The 22245-nt window shown below is 34.1% G+C and overlaps 1 protein-coding gene across 2 annotated transcripts; it reads left to right on the forward strand.

Annotated features, from left to right (window-relative positions):
- Positions 1 to 233: 233 nt before the first annotated feature.
- On the forward strand, positions 234 to 20949 carry LOC126966713 (fumarate hydratase, mitochondrial-like). 2 transcript variants are annotated; one of them, XM_050810923.1, is made up of 11 exons: positions 234 to 511; positions 7611 to 7727; positions 7917 to 7998; positions 8601 to 8722; positions 11110 to 11342; positions 13140 to 13345; positions 14964 to 15070; positions 15932 to 16028; positions 17391 to 17552; positions 18767 to 18897; positions 19811 to 20949. In XM_050810923.1, the coding sequence occupies exons 1-11, from the start codon at positions 398 to 400 to the stop codon at positions 19940 to 19942; spliced, it is 1503 nt and encodes a 500-aa protein (XP_050666880.1). In that variant the 5' UTR covers positions 234 to 397; the 3' UTR covers positions 19943 to 20949. The 2 variants fall into 2 exon arrangements, with proteins under 2 accessions (XP_050666880.1, XP_050666881.1); XM_050810924.1 differs by lacking the exon at positions 234 to 511 and adding an exon at positions 5968 to 6131.
- Positions 20950 to 22245: the final 1296 nt, after the last annotated feature.

The raw sequence follows: 22245 nt of genomic DNA on the forward strand, positions 1-22245 counted from the left end.
ATTATCAATAATTTATGACCTTTTCAAAAAGTATAGCTTTTAAGTACAAGTTATTTAGATATATGTAGATTTTCATCGTCTACGCTTACAGCTAATAAGCTTTTATAGCTGTCAAATTGATAAATGACAATTGACAAATGATTGGATAGGACATGAGTTTTGACTGTTGACATTCACAAACCTTTCAGAATTCAGATACAGTACCTACCTACCTATCAGAATTGTGTGAATTAAGAATGACTGCCTTTCAGTGACATTTTATAGTATGATAAGGCTTCGTTATTCGTTTGTATAATAGCGGCTCCACGGGCATCTAGTAATTACTAAATACTAATTAGTTATAGTTCCTATCAGTTCTATTCAAATTTTCTGCCGCTAGCAATTTTGATACTAAGTTATGGCTTCGTCGATTTTCAAGCTTTCCTCGGTATTGGTGAATTCATCGAAAAACTTGCGATGTGTCGTTCGTCTGGTTGAGAAACGACAATTAACCACGACAAATGTCAGAAATGTAAGTTGCATAACTGCTTATATTTAAATTCTGCATGATAACAAACCACCATAAATCCGCAGTTATCTGTACTTTTAAAATTAATAATAGCTCTATCGACTGGTCAATATTGTTTGGAGTGTGGGGATATATTATGAGTGGGAACTTATATAATATTTCTTGTTAATTTTTATTTTAGATAAAAATGTAATTATTACACTTTGTCATTACCTTACTAGTATAATATGTCAAGCAGGCATCTCAAACATGATCAAAATACCTACATACTTCAAAAAATTTGTTATGCATATTCCGTAGGTAACACCTATAATTTTTATTCCAAACCCATCTGTTGACACCAAATAGAACCTCCAGGGCAACAATTCGAGCCGGTCTGTATTGCATGCTCTTAAATGGCCTGAGCTGGATACTGTGTCACACTAGACCAGAGATGAAGGCTCCATATTGTGTGTGCAGAGTGCAAACCCCCACCTAATGAAACTATAATTAATTAATATTATTAGGTGGTAGTTAATGATAATATTTCATATAACATTTTCTTGCATAGGATAGATAAATTTAGGCTTATTCTGACATTAACTAAATGATTCTTATATTAATAGTATAATATCCGGATGACCAACCCTTGCTCTGATTTTTAAGAATGTGCAAAAAAAAAGCTAATCATATATCTGGATTTGAACCGGGGTCTTCTGCTTTCTGGATTACCCAATAACCCACCTGAGTTTTTACTGTTCTTGTATATAGTGGTGAAATTTACCTTTGTATTCTAATAATATTGAAGATGTTTCTCATTAAAACATGGATAAAACTACATTTTTTAAATTGAGACCTAGATCAATTTATCGCCTCCCAAATCCCCTGTATACAAAATTTTTTGAAATTCGTTGGAGCCATTTCCGAAATTCAGATTATATATAATATATATACAAGAATTGCTTGTTTAAAGATATAAGATATCCCATGTTGTAATTTCACTACTTTGACAATTACTTCAATACTTAATAATACAATTGTTTTGATGTCCTTCTTGATGTTATGTTGCGTTACAATTTTTACTTGTTAATAGTGTAATAATATAAAAACCTATCAACTGTGAAATGTCATAGAATTTGTTTTTAATTTGTAGTAACTTCTTATTATTTTATTACAATTCACTTATGGTGCTAAACTTCATATTATTAACCTCTAGTTTGCTGCCTGAGCGGCATGAGACCACCGTTTAGTACTCTGTTATTTGTTGAGCGTACAAGACATTAATGTTGAGTTGAATAAATGCGGCATGAGACCACCGTTTAGTACTCTGTTATTTGTTGAGCATACAAGACATTAATGTTGAGTTGAATAAATAATACTATTTTGACCAAAGATCCAGTGTCAAAATACATTTAAGAGGTCTCTTTCCGGTCCGTCTATCGGCAATGTGAAGATGGTTGAAAAGCATGTTATTTCATCCAACACACAGCCTGTTGATAAAAAGCATGAAAAAACAATAATATTTAACAAAGATTGTGTGCATAAATTCCATTAAACTTCTTCCATGTTTTTAAGGAATTATTACAAACTAGCTGACCCGGCAAATGTTGTTTTTCCATATAAAGTATAATTCACTCGATAGTTTTATAAGTAATAAAATATTGCCTATATTATAGCCTGTACATCATTTTGTTCTATTGTCAATAGTTTTTGCAGCGCACGCAAAAATAGGTTTTCGATTTTACACCTTGTGTTACAAAATAGCAATTTTATTAGGGATCCCTAATTTTGAAAAAAAAAACATAGCCTATCCTCGATAAATGGACTACCCAACACTGAAAGAATCATTCAAATCGGACCAGTAGTACCAGAGATTAGCGCGTTCAAACAAACACTGCAGCTTTATAATATTAGTATAGATATGTGAAATAAATGATAAGCATTATAATCTCTAGAATATATTTTGTCATGTAGAATTTCATAAATTATGAATATTCAGAGTTCAGGTAAAATTTGTACAAAATGGAGATAGTTCGTTGAACTTAATTTGTATTTTTTAGTTCAATAGAAACTTGGATCCAATAAACTTTACAGTGTAGAAATTTTGATTTTGAGAAAACATTAGATCTAACTAACTATCTAGTAACTTTTATATACAGGTAAGTACCTATATTACAAAAACCTAAAAAAGGTAATATTTGTCAGAACTTCATTAAAACATTTATTTATTTTAAGTACCTATGTTACATGTTTCTAAGTTCCTCTGATGTGTTGCATAATTAAACTATTATTATTTTTAGTGTCTTAAAAATATTGAATGTATATATATACTAGCTGACCCGACAGACGTTGTTCTGTATATAATAAATAAAATAATGTTTTTTTATGAATCTGTCAATAATATATCATAACATCAAGGATTACTTCGTAAAATATAAACCCTGCTGTCGTAATGAAATTCTTTCACAGTGGAACTGTCAAACCGTGCGTCAATAAATTATCTCATGGGAATTATGTACACATCAAAGGAAAAACAATTTTTTGTTTTTATTTAATTCTGAGCATTTTTTCATATTTATTCACCTTCACCAAATTAAACCTTCCCTGGGCTTCCACAAATAATTCCAGACCAAAATTAGCCAAATCGGACCAGTCGTTCTCGAATTTTAGCGAGTCTAACGAACAGCAATTCAATTTTATATATATAGATATCTCTTAATATATATAAATTACGTGACACGTTGTTTGTCCGCGATGGACTCCTAAACTAATGAACGGATATAAATGAGGATTACTTCATGGGGTGCAATTTAGTCCAACTTGAGAGATAGGATAGTTTTTATTTCGATTTGGGACCCATTTATTTCCAATATTTGTTTTGTATGGACATATTTTCTTTGAGACACACGGTTTGACAGTTCCGCTCTGAAACAATTTCATTATAACAGCAGGGAGCATTTTTAACGAAATAATTCTTGATGTTTTGAAATTATTATTGGCAAATTCCTATAAAACAGTATTTTTTTTATTATCTACAGAACAACGTCTGTCAAGTCAGCTAGTATGTATATACATATAGGCAAAAGAAATATAACACTTTAGGGATATAATCTATCAAAATTAAATACTTTAGTGATCTAACAACTATACAGTACAAGGTACTCTGCCATCAGTGTTATTAATTGGTACTTAAATCATTTGGTTTTAACATTCCATTAAAGTTCTAAAAGAAATAATGGTTTATTTTAGCTTGCACAGTTAGACATTCTTACAAAATTTGATTCTACTTCAATAGGACTTTTAGGAATTGATTTATACTAAGTGCTTAAGAAGTATGTGATAGATTTTATTTGTTTTTTTTTCAACTTAAAGGTAAATATTATAAAATATATTTGATGTTATTAACAACTCCAAGCAATTACCAGCTCTATAAGTTCTTGTCCATCATATATATAAAAATATAAAAAGATCCACATTGTTTCTGGCTAACAACAAGCAATAGACCTGTAGTCTATTGCTAATCATGAACAGCCAGTTTTTGACTCTTCATAGTTAACAGTTTATCAATGGCCAACAGTATGGCTTTCTCCAGTGTCAATCGGCTGGCGCAAGCCTAATGCAAAATGTAGCAAAGGTCATAGATTGAGGTAGTACAAGCTGCTTCTCTCAAAAATTCCTTTCTATGTGCTCCTTGACAGTTTCGTAATTAAATTGGGAGCTTTGCTCATTTAGCCCATTAGCCTGCCCAACAGAAGTTGTTCTGTTCATAATAAATTAATTTCTCAACAGCCATCATGCAAATCTAAATCAATGAATAGTATAGAATAGAATAATTAATTTGTATATTTAATAGTATTATTAGGATTGTTAGTGTCGGACTTGTAGTTTTCCTTATAGTGATTTCTGTTTATCTCATTAAATAAAAAAAAAATCTTAGGCAAAATATCAATAAATTAACTAATTTTTTTTTAAACTGTACCTTTTCATAAATATAAAATAAATAAAAAGGCAAAGGCTGTTCCCTTAGGGGAGCGTCACAATCTGTTTTTAAAACCAACAGCAGGAAGGCAGTCAGGTGCAAATTATTTTGTCTTCAGAACATTTATAACGTTGAAGCTCTTGATAGTGATAAGATTTTTTCGTGTCATGATTCTAGTTCAATGTGATCCAATAGGTTATGATTTAGTGGCTGAAATATCAGTATAGATTCATTGGTTTGATTTTGACCTAATTATTTTATAGCTTTGAAGTCTGCAGCCAGCTAATTTGTAGGTTTTTCTATTTTCAACTTGATGCTTCTTTGCATGAGTGTCAACGGAGTGATCCTTTAGGTTCCTTTTTACGTACTTTTTACCTCAAATGTACCAAAACCTCAAAACCAGTACCCTTACAGTATGACATTTTTTGTCCATAGGTCTGTATGTCTGTCTGTCAAGACCCCTTATCTCGGGGATGTATGGAGATATCGAGTTGAAATTACAATGAGGAAATTAAAATTTATAGGGTATTTTCCGTTGACCTAGAACTATGAAATTAGTAACGCAAGTAGTATCGTCTTTTCTACAAGTATTGGGTAAAAGCCTGAAAACTGTACGTTAGTAGTTTCATCATAAAAAACAGGGTCTTTATGCAAGGAATGGCGCGTCGGTCCAACTTTGAATTAAGATAGAAGACTGTGACATAGCTTAAATACATTTTTATTATTTTTATGATGTAGGTACGTATAGTTTTCGTGTTATGGCGAAGAATGAAAAACATCCCTTTTTTTTTACTTATACCAAATAATATATTTACCCTCGGTTGGAGAGTCCGATCCGCACTCGTTTTATTTAAAAAAAATACAAAGCTGCGGAATCCTAAATAGGATATTATTATAATTAAATCAAAATGATGGTTATTTTATAGACTTTCTTAAAATATTGCTTAAGAGTGACTTAGCCGCTGTGAAAACGATGTACATATAAATTCTAAGCCTTATACTGTACAAGTGTGCAGGCTATATGCTCCTATTGACTCCATTGATTTAATTTGATTTGATTTAATTGTATTTACTCAAAGCCGTATTTTTAAACAGCTGTAGTAAAGTTGCATCGCTCGAACAATGACGCTTAGTAAGATAAATTGTGTAACAACCACGAATTCGATAATATCGTTCACACGTGGTTCAAAACCGGATTCCGCAATGTGTGGCTTACCACTTACTGCCTCTACTCAGATAGGCCGGTCGGCGGTATACTGATTGATAATATTTGTGTGCTAAGAAATTATTATAAGTCGAGACAGACGTGAAGCGAGCCAGTCTCTCTCATTTCGCCGAGAGTAATTCGTCGCGCTGCCTTTCGAGCGGTTTCAATTCTAATCGAAAAACTTGTTCTCATTGGGTTACATTTTGTGCTCATTTCAACTTATACTTGCTCGGTGTTTGGCTGTTTAACACCGAGTATAAACTTAAAAAAAAATTGACACATCAAAGCTTTTTTGCTTTTTGGTCATTCTATGTAATTACCTCTTTGGTGTCGTTCGTGTCATATTCAGTCATTGTTAGCGAAGTTTTGTAATTTATTTTTGTGGATATATTTTGATATTGTTTACCACCATGTCGTGCTCTGTTTGCATGAAAGCCGAAGGAAGACCAGTTAAGATGGTAAGATTGAGCAAATATGTTAATATTTATGTAGGTAAGCGGTATTCGTGCAAGTTTCCTATGTGATCATAGTGTATCTTATTTATATTCAAAATATCGTTGTAATATATATTTTTCTGTGACTTTGCTTGTACGAAACGTTTTTATTATTGTATGAAAAGCCCGCGGGCATATGCGCATTGGAATAAACACATGGAAAACAATTGTTTGTGTCTATGAGCTACCCACTATGTATAATAGGTTTATAAGTATAGTTATAATACTGATAAATGATCCTTATCGCGAACTTGTATGTTCATGAACTCAAATGTTAATTGTAAACAAGTATCTATGAGAATGTAAGAATGTTTTAAATTTCATAATATGTTTGTGATTCGAGTTCTGCGGACTGCCATTGTCCATTTTCTTAGTTTTACTCTTTTTAGCGACGATTGATCTTCTTGATAGCTGGTCATCTACTTTTGAATATAATTATTTTAAGATTGGCTCCTAAATTCAAATTTATAAGGAATATATTTTTATTCAAAATAAGATTTTAAATCCCTTATTGAAAATCTGCCACCCATTCGAAATATATGGCTCAGAACTAAGAAAACCGGGCGTAAAATAATTCAGCTGATTCCGCTTCATGCCATTTTTCTATTAGAAATATAGAAAACCTACGAATGTGTCCGGTTCATATCTTATGGTGCGGTATAGATTTCAAACCACAATAAAACCTTAGCACAAAGAATTTCGGAGATTTATGTTATTTTTGCATGCATATCCAATAAACAGTCACCTATTATCCTGATGAAGGTTTCTCGAATCCAGTTTAGTGCAGCAACCGCACAAGGCACCGATTTGCTACTCTTTATATTAAGATAATATGCGCTCACTGCATCAAATCCCAAGTCGTTACCGGAACTCCTCCCTCACAATCTGTCCACTACGCGCACCTCCCTAGTCACCTATTTGATCACTCGGTAACGACCTGCCGCTTGCATGCTAGTATTGAATTAGTCCACGGCCAGTGTTGGAGTCTGAATTCTGAATGAACCACCAGTGATTCACGGCAAGACAGATATTCACCAAGCGTGACAGCATTGAAAGTCTTAAGAGTCTATCACTGACAGTCTACCTGAACACACGATCTCCACTTTTGGATCGCGTTATATCCACTCGTTGTTCTCTGGCGATAACAAACGAGCGTACGGGTCACCTGATGTCAAGTGATCACGGGCGCCTACATGAGGAATCACAACGTACTTGGGGACGTATCCAGATGGGGATGATATTCTAATTTGCGGCGTGTCGTGCGAAGGTGGAATCAGGTCAAACAGCTCTTCTAACACTCCCCGTGATAAATGCGGTGGAATACACAATGGAGCGACGTCCCTACGCAATGCCACGTGATCTAGACGGAATATAGGTAACTCTATCGCTTTACCTCATCCAGTGACTAAATCGCACACTACAAAGTTGCATGTTTCATTCCAGAGAAAGGAGCGCGACACGATGGGCGAGCTGGACGTGCCTGATGATAAGCTGTACGGCTCCCAGACCGTTCGATCTATCATTAACTTCCCCATCGGTGGTATTGAGGAGCGGATGCCGGTAAGTGGCTTCCGATATTCAGACTTATTGTATACAGATACGTTCGTATTTTTTAACATCGATAGCTACTAAAAAAGATCACTTCAAAATTTTTTGTTGAAAATGCTTCCGATTTTATCTAAACCAAACCAGTTTTTGCAATAGTTTGAAAAAATCTAAAATAATTTTAAAGAAATGTAATATTTTCAGTACCCCGTTATTGTTGCAATGGGGATCTTGAAGAAGGCAGCTGCTAAAGTCAACGTTGAGTATGGATTGGACAAAAAAATTGGTGAGTATCTGTTTAAGTACTCAGTGCCTAATCATTTAATATTTATTCGTATAGGAAGCTTGTTACAATAGACCTGATATCAATAGTTACAATAGCCTATAAATATAACAATGGCTGTTGAAATTTAATTTTACGCTAGAAGTTCGAGATAACGAATCCACTTCCTACACCGCTGTTGTGGCAATCACGAACGAATCTACAAGACTATAATTTTATACTGTTATATCTAGGCCTTTGTTTGGGAAATTCCGTCACGTATAGAAAATATCAAGCCGCAAACATATTGCATTAATCGATATTTGACTTGATAGATCAAGCCTGTAGTCCAAATTTGCCTTGTATTGAAATATTGGAAGCAATATATTTTTGACAAAATAAGTGAATCTGATTGCAACTGAACATTATCGTTGCCCTATTTATATTGTAAATAAAGCAGTAGACGTGAGGTTTGTGATCAAGCATTTAGGTACATCAATTATGTATTGTGTAACATAAAGAACATAAATGTGAACCCTGGGCGATTCCCTAGAAAAATTTGAAATAACTAAGATTTATAGTAGGTGCTTATGGTTACAGTAATACATACATGGTTAAATTTTTAGCGGATGCGATAATCCAGGCGTGTGATGACGTAATATCTGGGAAGCTGTACCGCGAGGGTCACTTCCCCCTTGTTATCTGGCAGACGGGCTCCGGCACTCAGACCAATATGAACACTAACGAGGTATAATTAATCTATAGCTACTGCTATGTTAATAAATCTATAGGCTCTGTCTGTAATTTTAATAATTTAGCGAGAATCGGTAAAAGGACAATAGGTCGGTACTTATTAAAGTCTGAAATGTATACACTTTTATAATAAAGTCCCAGCCACTGTTCAGGCATTATCTATAAATAATATTAAATGATTTATTAAAGAATGTCTCTGTCGTAAATCCTACTACTCCACAGCTGAATATCTAAGTGATGGGACAGCCTGGGACTAGATCGTGATTACTTTATAGCATTTACAGTACAATATTTGATTAAAAAGAGCGCAAAAAAAATGCTTGGAGATTTTCTTGCGTTCCATCTTCGGAATCGAATTCAATTCGAATCGCTAGTGTCTAGTATATTAGAAATGACATCAAAAAGAATTCTAAAGGAATCAATTTTGAAAAAATAAATGCCTTTTAATTCATATGTACGATTTTTTTGTACACACAATTCTTTTTTTATACAATTTACTTAAATTTAAGTACAAATATAAACCCATTCGGATTTTACCGTTTACTACACACTCGTCGCATGTTATAAATAACTAAGAGAAAACTAAGAATATACTATATGACATAATATCAGTACTTCAAACTAATTACAATATGACTTCAAAGCATTTATTACAATTAATAACATTAAACACTTATTCTAATTTTTACAAACTTATTATATAAAATTACAAACAAACAAACCTAGTTCTTACCGCATACTTATTTACAAGTACCCTTCAATTAACTTACGTTTGTTCTTTGTTGAGGGTAAGGTAGTTTTATTACGACATATACAGGATGTTTGTGTTTTATACTTATCTATTTATTATGTAATTATCAAGATAATATTTTTTTAATTTAACCTTTATATTTTTTTATTGTTATCTCCTGTTTTAAAGGTGTAGGAAGTTTATTTATTAGAAATGGTACCTTGTAATTTAGTTTATTTCCAACAAAGCCATTAGAAAATCTAGGTAAAAGTATTTTTGACTCCCGAATACTGCGGGTACATACTTTGTTACTATCGTTTTTTTAATCACTTTAAGATTTTCGTTAATATATTCTTCATTTAATATCGCAAGTTTTATCTTTTCATGGCATGGTAGTATTTTGCAGAATTCTAATAATTTAGGGTCTAAATTCTTAAGTTTTTTTTTTAATATTTTTTGGAACAATAGTTTTAACTAAGTTGCAAAGTGTATATTCTGTCTATGTGGCTTTTATAAGTTCTTCCATAGCTCGAGAGCCCGTAACTGATAATTGATTCAGCTAATGAATTATATAGTAATTTAATACGCATATTTTTAGATCATCTGGATGGAATGATTCTTCACAGAATCCTGTCGTATATTATCTACCTTTATAATATTGTACCACCATTTTGTATTAATGTGACTCGCAAGAAAGTTAAAAAGATTTTGATTTTATTTTATTGGAATGATGTGTTACTCATTCGCCTGAAGTGTGCGGTGCTGACAGCTTATTATTATTCGGTTTTAAAGTTATTAAGTTATAAGTATTATTATACGATTTTTAAGTTTGTAAATACTAAATTGGACAAACACAAATATTTTTTTACTTTAGGTATTTAGAAGGCATAGTTGCATCGACATTATTTTGGGAAATATATCATTACAATTTTTTTTTTTTTGGAAATACTTAGCTTATGTTTAACTAAAACGCCGTTAAGCATAACATAAACTGAAGTGTTCAGGAACAATTTCAGGTACGGAACACATTTTTTGTCAGGTGTCATCTATCTGTCATCATAACATAATCTAAATCTTCCATATGAATATGATCTATCCGTTAGACACACCTTAGACAAGCTTTGGCTCGTGTTTAAATATAAGCAATATTGTTGAACGCTAAACAACAAAAAGATACAGATTTGTAAAAGAACTTTTTTGAAACAAGTGTTCAACACATGTGTAACTTTTTTGTAATAAATAACACAGTTTTTTTTTATGAAAATAAGGTACGAGACAAGCAGGACGTTCAGCTGATGGTTATTGATAAGCCCAGCCCATTACAATTCAGTGCCGTTCAGGATTCTTGAAAAACCTAAAAATTCTGAGCGGCCCTACACTTGCGCTCGTCACCTTGAGACATAAGATGTTAAGTCTCATTTGCCCAGTAATTTCACTAGCTACAGCGCCCTTCAGGCTGAAACACAGTAGTGTTTACACATTACTGATTCACGGCAGAAATAAGCGCCGGTGTGGTACCCATAATCTAGCCGGCATCCTGTGCAAAGGAAGCCTCCCACTGGTTAATTAAATAAACAGTTAATGTCGTGTTGTGTAACTGACGTCACAACGCAAGGTGCTCAATTAACTAATTAAATCATGAATTGTTCCAGGTAATCGCCAACCGCGCAATCCAGATCCTAGGCGGCAAGCTCGGCTCAAAAGATCCAGTGCACCCCAACGACCATGTGAACAAGTCCCAGAGCTCCAACGACACGTACCCTACTGCCATGCATATTGCGGTCGCCATGGAGCTCCGCGACCGCCTCATGCCAGGGCTCGTGGTCCTTCGAGATACGCTCGACTCAAAGGCCAAAGAGTTTGATAAGATTATCAAGATCGGGAGGTATGTCGATCAAAGTCACTTTTGCAAGAATAAATTTTTAAGGTTTTTTTATGAAAAGAATAAGCAATTAGTAAAACGAACATGCACATTTAAATGTAGAGCTACTCCCAATATGTTATTTTTGAAAGTGATATCCCTCACTTCTGCGATTAATTATACAAATTAAAATTGTAACCATAATTTATGAACGATGTGGAGCTCGAACCCGCGACCTCTCGGGTTCCCACTCTGGACCATTGAAAAGCATCGCGATTGTGCTCGTCAAAGTCTCAGTAGTATAGAAAGTCAGCTAGCTATGACGCCTTCCAAACCGAATCTCGAATTAGATCCTACAAATTTCTGTCATAGCTACTACTCAGCATCAAATGTAGGTTCATTTGTAGGTATCAAATGAACTCAGGATCTCAAAATTAAATCCTTATGATCCTTGGCACTCTCTTGTTATATTTATTTGAACTCTTTAAAAATATCTAATCTCTCCTCTTGATATTGGATATTGGACTATGTAATTACTATTGCTAATATTATAATAAGCTAGTCCCTGGCTGTTAGATTGCTTCGATATTCTGCTGTTGAGTTGTAAGGTTTACAGCAAAGCCTTTTTAATAAGACATTTTATCTACACCCATGCTTTAAATCCTCTATTAAAGATTCTGAAACAGTTAGCTTATTGCCAACATTAAAACACTCAATCTTCTAATAACCATTACATCATCCAAAGAGTGTTGTAATGTTGTACTGAATTTCATAACAACACTCCTATGTTTTTTTATCCCTTCATGCGCAAAGAGTTTCAACATACAGTTCCACATTATTATTACTCGATGCGTGGTATCTGTATGAATTTCAAAAAAAGAACATTTTCGTTTACGCGCGCTCCACACTCCCAGAACGTCGCTCGCCGTAAAAAAAAGTAGGTTATTCGAGTCCCCGCCATTTTTATTGTTTTGTTTACAAAAAATGAGCGATTCATTTTAAACGCTGCAAAAGAACATTATCGAGTGAATTTTAATTATTGCACTATACAAAATGTAAATTACTGCTAAAATAAATAATTGTTTCATTAATACTTAGTTTATTTGTATATAATCAGTAATGAATGATATCAGGTTACTACTAGGACTGGTGTTTTAATGTTAGCAGTAAGCTAACTGTTCCAGAATCTTTTAGAGGATTCATATTCTGGGTGTAGATAAAGTCTTGTATGCAACTGTTGATAATTAGGTATTAAAACACTCATGTGACACTATTATCATTCACACATTCGTGTTTTAATACCCCTTATTACACAACAGTTGCATAAATAACTATTAATATATTGGGTCCGTGTCGAACCTCTCATGAATGCACTTTATAATAAGTCGAAAAACCTACACAACTCAATAAAATTTTTACCTTCCCTGAGACCTCAAAATCACCTCTAACTCAAGGTTATCAATTAGGTAAAATCAATCGAAGCAACTTGAAACATTTTTTGTATTTAGTTGGACATTTGGAGAGACGATTGTACGACTCACCTGATAATAAATGATCACCGCCACCCACACTTGGATGAATCACAGGAGCGTTTGTATGCACATGTTTTAAAGGACTTGTAAACACCAGGCAAGGAAGTTCATTTGTTAGTTGACTTGTGTGGATACTGTGTTGAGTAATACACATTCAATTTCGTGCGCGTAATGAAATTGGGCGATATCGTTCGGGTTAATATCTCTTCTCGCAATAGATGTAGTAAAAGTCGCAAAGAAGCGACGTATCTACGCGAAGCCAAGAGATCCATTCTTTGTCATTTGTCAGGACACACTTGATGGATGCGGTCCCGCTGACCCTGGGTCAGGAGTTCAGCGGTTACGCGGCACAGCTGACGTATGGCATCGAGAGAATCTGTGCCACGCTGCCGCGCCTGCACTACCTGGCACTGGGTGGTACCGCCGTGGGCACGGGACTCAACACGCGCATCGGGTTCGCGGAAAAGTGCGCCAAGGAGATCGGAGCTCTCACTGGTTGGTGACGTCATACTCTTGCATAAATGACGACTGTTACACTTCATTGGAATACAACATCCTGGACATTACTATCAGCCCCCGCCTTCACCTCGGGCTGCTAAAAGTCTCGGATGAAAATGGTTCATTTTGTACAATCGTTGTAAAATCTACTATTGTTCATTTAGGTCAAAACTCTTCGATAAAAACGACACTTAGTAAATCAAAGTTGATTGATTCATTTTGCCATTTACTAGCACAACGGAGAAAATGGATTCAAAGAGTAATGATTGTGGCAAGAAACTAATTAATTGTCATTCGTTTAAATCGATATTTAAAACTTCAGCATTTTACAAAATATTTCAATTTCTGTGAGGATGAAATGTGCTATGTCCTGAGTGAGATAAAAAAAAATTATTCAACCATAGAACGCGTAAAAAGAGTTGTGAGTTACATCAACCTACAAAAACTATGAATAAGTAAATTTATTTTTTAAGTTTATATTAATTGTGAATATAAACATTCAAAATTATTAAAACTTTATTTAACACTTACATGGTGGATGATGCTTACACAGACTTCGGAGGCAAAAGGGTGTGGTGGCAAGAGAGAACAGATTACATTTCCTTTCCATAGACATACATCATAGAACAAAGAGTATAATCGCAACAAATATTATATCAAACATGTATGTACCTACATCGTAACAAAATGTGAAATTATTTTAATTTAAGAATCAAATGAAGCTTCTATTAACATTAAAGGCAGAGTTAACGATGACCAGTTACCCCATGCAAAGCTACTCCCGTGCATGACGCATGCTCATTATCTTCATGTGTGTGTATGTGACGCGGGAATCTATTCTGTTCCTAAATGTAATTAAAGTAAAATATTTAATCCAAACCAGAGGTGTGGCTTTGCCTGCTTGTAAAACTGTGGATTTAAATGGCGGGATAGTGGGCTTTTCTTTATTTTTATTGAACTAAAATTAAAGATTTAAAATAACATAAAACTTACAACACAATTTTTAATATAATTTGACACTTTCTTAAATCTAATAAATAAATATGCATATAATCGATTAGGCCCCCAATAGGTGGTCCGACAATCTGGTCAAGATCGCCTAAATATGTTGAATGGAGGCAGTGCAGGACCAATCATCGTGGAGATTTTTGGCCTTAGCCCAGAAGTGGACGTCTTCCTGCTGATGAAGATGATGATGCATATGATTACCATATGACTGTTTATTTATTATATGTTGCTATCATTTATTTATTACATCATTATTGTATTCAATAATCGGAGCACTTGTGGTTGTAATCGTGACGGCCGCCTTCTTGAAGGTAACTACTAAAAATCAGTGTTGGGTGATACCCAACTAATATGCTGTGTAGCAAACCTTTTTGGGACAAAACACTGCAAACCACCACCTGATTATGTTGATATAGAATAAGCCTTACTTTAGTTTTTTCTTTGGCTCTTAATGTATGTTAGTTTTAAGTTGATTAGGCATTTATATTATATTCGTAATTATTTAGATAAGCTTTTCATATTATTTGTTATTATATTTTGTAAATATTTACTTGTATTTTAGTGTTTGTTCCAAATAAAGTTATACTTACTTACTTACTATTTTCAGGAATACCGTTCGAGAGCGCGCCCAACAAGTTCGAAGCGCTGGCGAGTCACGACGCCATGGTGGAGGTGTCGGGGGCGCTCAACACCATCGCCTGCTCCATCATGAAGGTGATCTTTTGATGTATTTATTTAATAATAAAACTATCGTGAGATATTATTAACTTTATTTGACTAAAACGGCTTTATTCACGGTTTGTCGGAGTTGATTGTCCCGTCTCAATCTGCGGATTTGCGCTCGCAGTGCGCGGCTTGACATGGCGCGGGGTGCGCCGCGATGATGTCGAACACGGAAGGACCGAATGTATTGTGTCACTATTGGCAATCACGAGTGCACAAAACGTACTCACAATGTCCACTCCGTAATCATCGGCACTGAAGCCGCCATCACCGGAAACTCACTGCACTCGCCCTGACGAAGGACCTCCGAATAGTCCGAAACTAGTCGGTACCAACTCCGACCAAACTGTGAGTAAGGCCATTTTAGACAACTAAATATTTAACAATAATTTTCATTATAGACCTAGATGTAAGTTTTCATAAAAAATTAAAATTAAATATATAATTTAAATAAGTGTGGCAATGCCTATCGTCATCTTGTCATGAAACTTAGGTAATGTTGAAATGTACAACTTTGGTATTCATAAGTGTTATTTTTGGCATGAATAAATGATATTTGAATAATCATAAATCTAACAAATCTTTGACTTTAGCAAAGTTTTGGAATCAGTTCGAACAATGTTGTTTAATTGTATTGCTTGCATAAGTTAAAATCCTCGTTACAATCCAATATATAATAAGAGAAAAAGTTGGCAACACCTGAAGTTCAACTATTCTTGCAGGAGAACGTGGTCAATAGTAAATACTAATTATCAAGAGACTTTCAGACTGATTTTCTATCCTCTCGAATATTATATTCCGGTGAACCATTACCTATCTCTGCTTCAAAATTGTTTAAATGCTGCTTTATAGATCGCGAACGATATCCGGTTGTTGGCATCCGGTCCGCGATGCGGTCTCGGTGAGCTGATGTTGCCAGAAAATGAACCCGGATCATCAATTATGCCAGGTGTGCTTATATTCTAAATATGGTTACCAACAAGTTATATTCTATTGTACAATACATATTAGATAGATATTAATTAGAAGGATTTTTACCTTTGCAGAGCACGTTTTTAGGGGGACAGGGGGGACGTGCTTTGAAAACGTCACGAAACATCGGGTTAAATAATAATAAAATGTACTTTTTTCGCCAAAAAATAATGTAAACACACAGTTACAATTACACGCGTTTTAATCCTTTAAACTATGGAACGCGTCGGATTCGCCGCAGTCTACGGTAATTAAGTTAATTAATCAACATATCATGAGATCATTTCCCAAATCGGAGGTTAAAAAGTGTTTTATTTAAAGGTACTATTGTAGTTCTTACCTACGTATATTCATTTATTTGTGTTTCGGCTAAAAACTAATTGAGTATAGGCTTGAAGCAGACCTACCAAAACCAGCAGTTGTTACGATACTAAGATTGGTAGGCCAGGTTTAAACTATGTGCTTATTTACAAACCCAGACCAATTAGTACCATAGATAGTCGGAGGTTAAATAATATATTATAATTAGTATTGTTAGTTGTTCAGTGTTTCAGTTCACTCATTCATACAAGTTACGTTTCGCATGTAAACTATATGAAAAAAAAAATTGTAAAACATGTCTTGTTCATATTGTCACTTCTTATCATGCAAATAATATTTTAGCTCTAGTTTTGTGAAACTATCATTTATTATCCCTACAAAATTAGCATATGCAGGTATTGGATTTAATTTTTGTATCGTGCTTCTAACCCGACTACTTCTAAAACAAATCAGCAACGAAATAATAAGACCTTATTATATTATTCTGACAAATACGTGTCTCACAAATTTACTCTGTCGAACTGTCTGAACGTTCCGAGTTCAAAAATCGTCTCCCTAAGCGCAACTGAATTCTATTATATCATATTGTTGTTTTCTCTGGCTTCTGACCCATTTGCAATACATAGCAACATTTTATATTGTTGCATATTATGTCATCTTCGGTCATTAAAATAGAAATATATCCCATTTTATTAAATAAGTATAAATCTTTCCTATCATGGTAATCTGTTATCTATGTCAAAATTCTCTAAAAATCGTTTTTTACTTTTGTTATTGTATTATTTAAATATTAAATTTAATAAAATTGGACTTATTCCTAATTCATCTCGTATCTTTGAGCTATAGTAGGTAACTAAACCCTTTTTTGTTCACTGTGAACATCATTCGTTAACTTTCATTGCAATGTATTTTATATTGATTTTATTTTGAAATGTCTCTGTAGATATTGATTACAGTAAATACATAAATGAACCTATGTCATTGTTATCTAATGACAAGTGCGTGCTGGTGTCTCCAGGCAAAGTGAACCCGACGCAGTGCGAGTCGCTGACGATGATAGCGGCGCAGGTGATGGGCAACCACGTGGCGTGTACGGTGGGCGGCTCCAACGGACACTTCGAGCTCAACGTGTTCAAGCCCATGATGGTGGCCAACGTGCTGCGCTCCATTCGCCTCATTGGTACCTACACCCTGATACTAACACCACACTCTCTGTTTGTCAGTGAGCATGGATCCTGCTAATATTGTAAACGCGAAAGTTTTGATGTATGTTTGTTACTCTTTCACGCGAAAACTAATGAATGGATTTTGATAAAACTTAACAATAATATAGCTTACACGTCATAATTTTTAAGTATAGAGTGTCAATTATGCAATATATATACGTCTTATCGTTATATTTTGGATAATTGTGCAGTGTTTGTCCAAGACCATGTCTTTTTCTTCAACAAAAAGAGTATGTGAGGAAAGTAAGGCAAGTGAAAGCAAATCATATCATATTCCATCATCTTATAAGAACATAACACATATTGAAGTATTTTGGGTGACTTAAAAAGCTATTTTATTCTCTGAAAATTTAAATTATTTTCATGTTTAAATTTTATTTTATTTTATAATAAATACCTGCCCGAATCGTCAGGATCCAGTTCTCTGGGTACTACTCGTTCTCATTCCGTTGCGCAGAGACGTTTCTTCATTATCTTGTACCGAATTCATCACGAGGAGTGTTTCGAAGCTGTTTGACCTGATGAGAAAGCAGGATATACGCACCACAAACACCAAATTTAAATATCAATCAGTTACTATCAAATTATAGAATGAACTTCATTGCGTGTTGTTTGCAGGCAATATTTGAGTAGCATTTTGAAATCAGCACATACAATTATTCAAAGGCCGGCGATGCTCCTGTGAGGGCCCTGGTACTACAAGAGTGGGCAACGGTGATCAATTGCCAAGAGGTGACCCGTACGCTCGTTTGCCCTCCTTTTCCATAAAAATAATAAGCTGCTGGTGACATATTTTTGTATATTAAAATTTATTTAAAAATCGCGTTTAAAATGTAATATCCAATATATAAAATTTTCGTGTCACGGTGTGCGCGACTGAACTCCTCCGAAACGGCTTGACCGATTCTCATGAAATTTTGAGTGCATATTGGGGAGGTCTGAGAATCGGACAACATCTATTTTTCATCCCCCTAAATGTTAAGGGTGGTCCACACGACTTTTTTTTAATTTTTTTTTAAATTTGTTTGATTATGAGTCAGCATTAAAAAATACACACAACTTCAAATTTTCACCCATCTACGATCAACAGTTACCTTTGTATCGCGATTTTAATATTGGCAATACAACGCTTGCTGGGTCAGTATTTTTATATGAAAATTGTTTTCAGGTGACGGATGTCAGTCGTTCAACGCTCACTGCGCGGTTGGTATCAAGGCTAACACCGCACAGATCAGCAAGATCATGAAGGAGTCGCTTATGCTGGTCACAGCGCTCAATCCTCACATCGGCTACGATAAGGTTATCACTTTTAATGTTTTATATGTATACTATTAATAGACCAGGAACTGTTTAGACTATGATGCCAGATGGAGCCACAACCTGAGAGTTGTGATTTACGATCAATGCGACACTCGGTTGGTAAGTGTCGTATGGACCCGCGAGGCATATGTCGGGTTCGAGTCCCGCATTATATATATATATTTTGGCACAAATTAAATTCGTGTATAACAAACTGTCCATACCTTCTCCAACTTATTGGCATTTGTGGGGCATTGCCTAAAACTTATTTATTCAACAATCTTTGTTAAATTTTATAGAAATAACTACGACTTAAACTCTCCCATTCAACTCATGTGTGTAAATGTTATAAAATATTTAAATTGGTTATATTTTATATATTACTAGCTGACTCAGCAAATGTTGTATTGCGTTAAATTAAGTTTTCTTTTTACTTCCTGAGAAAGTTAGAAAGATACAAAGAATTTCTGAACGTCCGACGTGTGACACACCAAAGCAAAAACAAAATTGTTATTTTTTTTTTAATTCCGAACATTTTCATTTTTATTCACCTTTTAAACCTTCTCTGGACTTCCATAAATTATTCAAGTCCAAAATTAGCCAAATCGGTCCAGCCGTTCTCGAGTTTTAGCGAGACTAACGAACAGCAATAAATTTTCATATATATAGATAATTATTATAATATTATTCGTGCTGTATGTAAAATTATGTATCTAGTTGGAAAGCTTAAATAAATACGAATCCGATTAGTTGATCCTTAGATGATTCTTCATTCCACCTGAGATTGTAACGCATCTCACAGATACTAACATCTGTTTCTCGTAATCCTACTTTATACATGTATTTTCTAATACTTTTCTCTGAAACTAGGTAATTTGGAATGGATAAGTACAGCTCTACTGTTTATTTACAGGCGGCGCAAATTGCAAAGACGGCGCACAAAGAAGGTGGCAATCTTAAGGACACGGCGATCAAACTAGGAATCCTGACTGCTGAGCAGTTCGACCAGTGGGTCAAACCCGAGAACATGCTTGGACCGAAGTAGACCGCGAACCGAAATGGAATAATTCTTTATGCAACGGCTCCTTGTCTATTTAACTGAACGTTTCGATTTTTCTGAACTCGCAATCTATATCGATAAAGCACCGATTGCTATAATTATTACTTTTTTTTTTGTCGAAATAGACAAAAATTTTTACTCAATTTTAAACCCATACATTTGGTAAAGCTGTTATAGTTTCTTTCATAAGTAGGTAAGTACTTCCGACATAGTCCCGAATGAGCTTTGGCTAAAATAAATAAAACATACTTCTGCTCGATAATTTTTTAGAATTATCTGTTAAGATATTTATTGCGACATAAAAATCGAATCGAAATTTGGTGAAGACAGTATTAATGGTATAAAATATTAAATTAGAAATTAAAATCGGAAAACGATCTAGAACATTTAATTTAATAGTATTCTTTATTGGAATTAAGTCGCTGGGAACTGTTACAATAGTATGAGGTATCTGCTTCGACTCATTTTATGAAACGTTTTTTTTTTAGATTTTGTTCAAAAAACGTTTCGTAATTATTGTACTAAAAATAATGTATCTAATATATTATTTTTTATTAATTAATGCACTGCCACACCGTTTATTTCATATACAATATAAAAATTGTCTTTTCTGGAAATGTTATTAGCCGGTTGGGTTTTTCATGGTATTAGTCTGGTGTCCTAGTCTCGACAAAGTGATAGGATATAAACCATTGAATGAATAAACCAAACTCGACACAACTCGATTGATCACCATGATTATTGTTATAACTCAAGATGGCGCTGCAACTTATACAGAAAGGCTGTTGAACCGGGCCGATCTTTGATAGATTATAATAATATTTTTTTTGTTACATTACTTTTAAAAGAATTTGTGTATTATAAAATATACATAATTGTTTATTGAAATGTTTTTGTATTACCGACTGTATGTTGTTTGTAGTATAATGACATAATTATTATATTTTTTTTTATTAAAGACTAAAAATGTATTAAATGTGTTCACTTGTTAACTGTTGTTAATTATTTGTTGTTCAAAAAGTCGTATTTTTTAAGTAGTGGTGCTTAATAAAATTAATGATAAATAGATATAGATTTAACAGTGGGAGGTTCCTTTGCACAGGATGCCGGCTAGATTATGGGTACCACAACGGCGCCTATTTCTGCCGTGAAGCAGTAATGTGTAAGCATTACTGTGTTTCGGTCTGAAGGGCGCCGTAGCTAGTGAAATTACTGGGCAAATGAGAGTGAACATCTTATGTCTCAAGGTGACGAGCGCAATTGTGGTGCCGCTCAGAATTTTTGAGTTTTTCAAGAATCCTGAGCGGCACTGCATTTTAATGGGCAGGGCTTATCAATTAGCATCAGCTGAACGTCCTGCTCGTCTCGTCCCTTATTATCATAAAAAAAAAAGATGTGATTGTGGTTTTGGCCAATTTCCCGCCAAATTTTCATTTATTGAACATTGTGTGATGAATGGTGGGATGGCTCAAGCGAAATGGCTAAATTAAAATACTGTTAACATTCTCAATACTGATATGATTTTAGTTATATTTTCTAGTTGGGAATGAAAGACAAAATTGCATTTATATGTTAACCAAAATCAATTGAAATACAAACTATATCTCCTCCATTTCAAAAGTCTCCCCCGCCCCCCTGCCTCTTGTACATGGCGTCGATATATCGACGGACGATTGTGTTCACCTAGAAAGGAAGATCAAATTTACTAATCTTCCACCTCAAAGGCTAAAGTTGCAAATGTCTGGGCGGCTGGTATTTACTTTAAATCAGGTGACCTTTACCACATTTGATATAAATACATCTCGTACTTGATAAAATAATATATAAAAACTAAGATGAAAGTGATTAATGATGATTAATATACATCAGAAATAACATTTATTTATAAAATAGGTGTCATTATTGAAGTAAAACTTCAGGCGCGACTTGGGGGTAACTAAGTATAACTTCAATGAAACATAAAAAATAGTCTGGGCTAGACTAGACGGCTTCATCAATTATAATTTTTAGACTAAAAAGGCTAGAACGTAGAGTTGTAAAGGCAGTAAAAAAAACAATAATTATTTTTTCACTTTCATATATTGTTTATTCTGTTTTCCTTTAATGCTTATACTTTTTTCAGTTTCTATCGTAGTTGTGTGAATGTTCTTGTGTTCTGTAATAAAACTATTTACGTGTTTTACCCGTTTAGAGATTATAATTTTTTTTCGTTATTTTCTTGAAAACTGTGCATTACCTTGTAATAAGATTAGTAGCACTATAATCGTGGACTAAATTTCTATCAACTA

This window comes from Leptidea sinapis, chromosome 11 (genome assembly GCF_905404315.1).
Source record: "Leptidea sinapis chromosome 11, ilLepSina1.1, whole genome shotgun sequence".
In the NCBI taxonomy this organism is placed as follows: Eukaryota; Metazoa; Arthropoda; class Insecta; order Lepidoptera; family Pieridae; genus Leptidea; species Leptidea sinapis.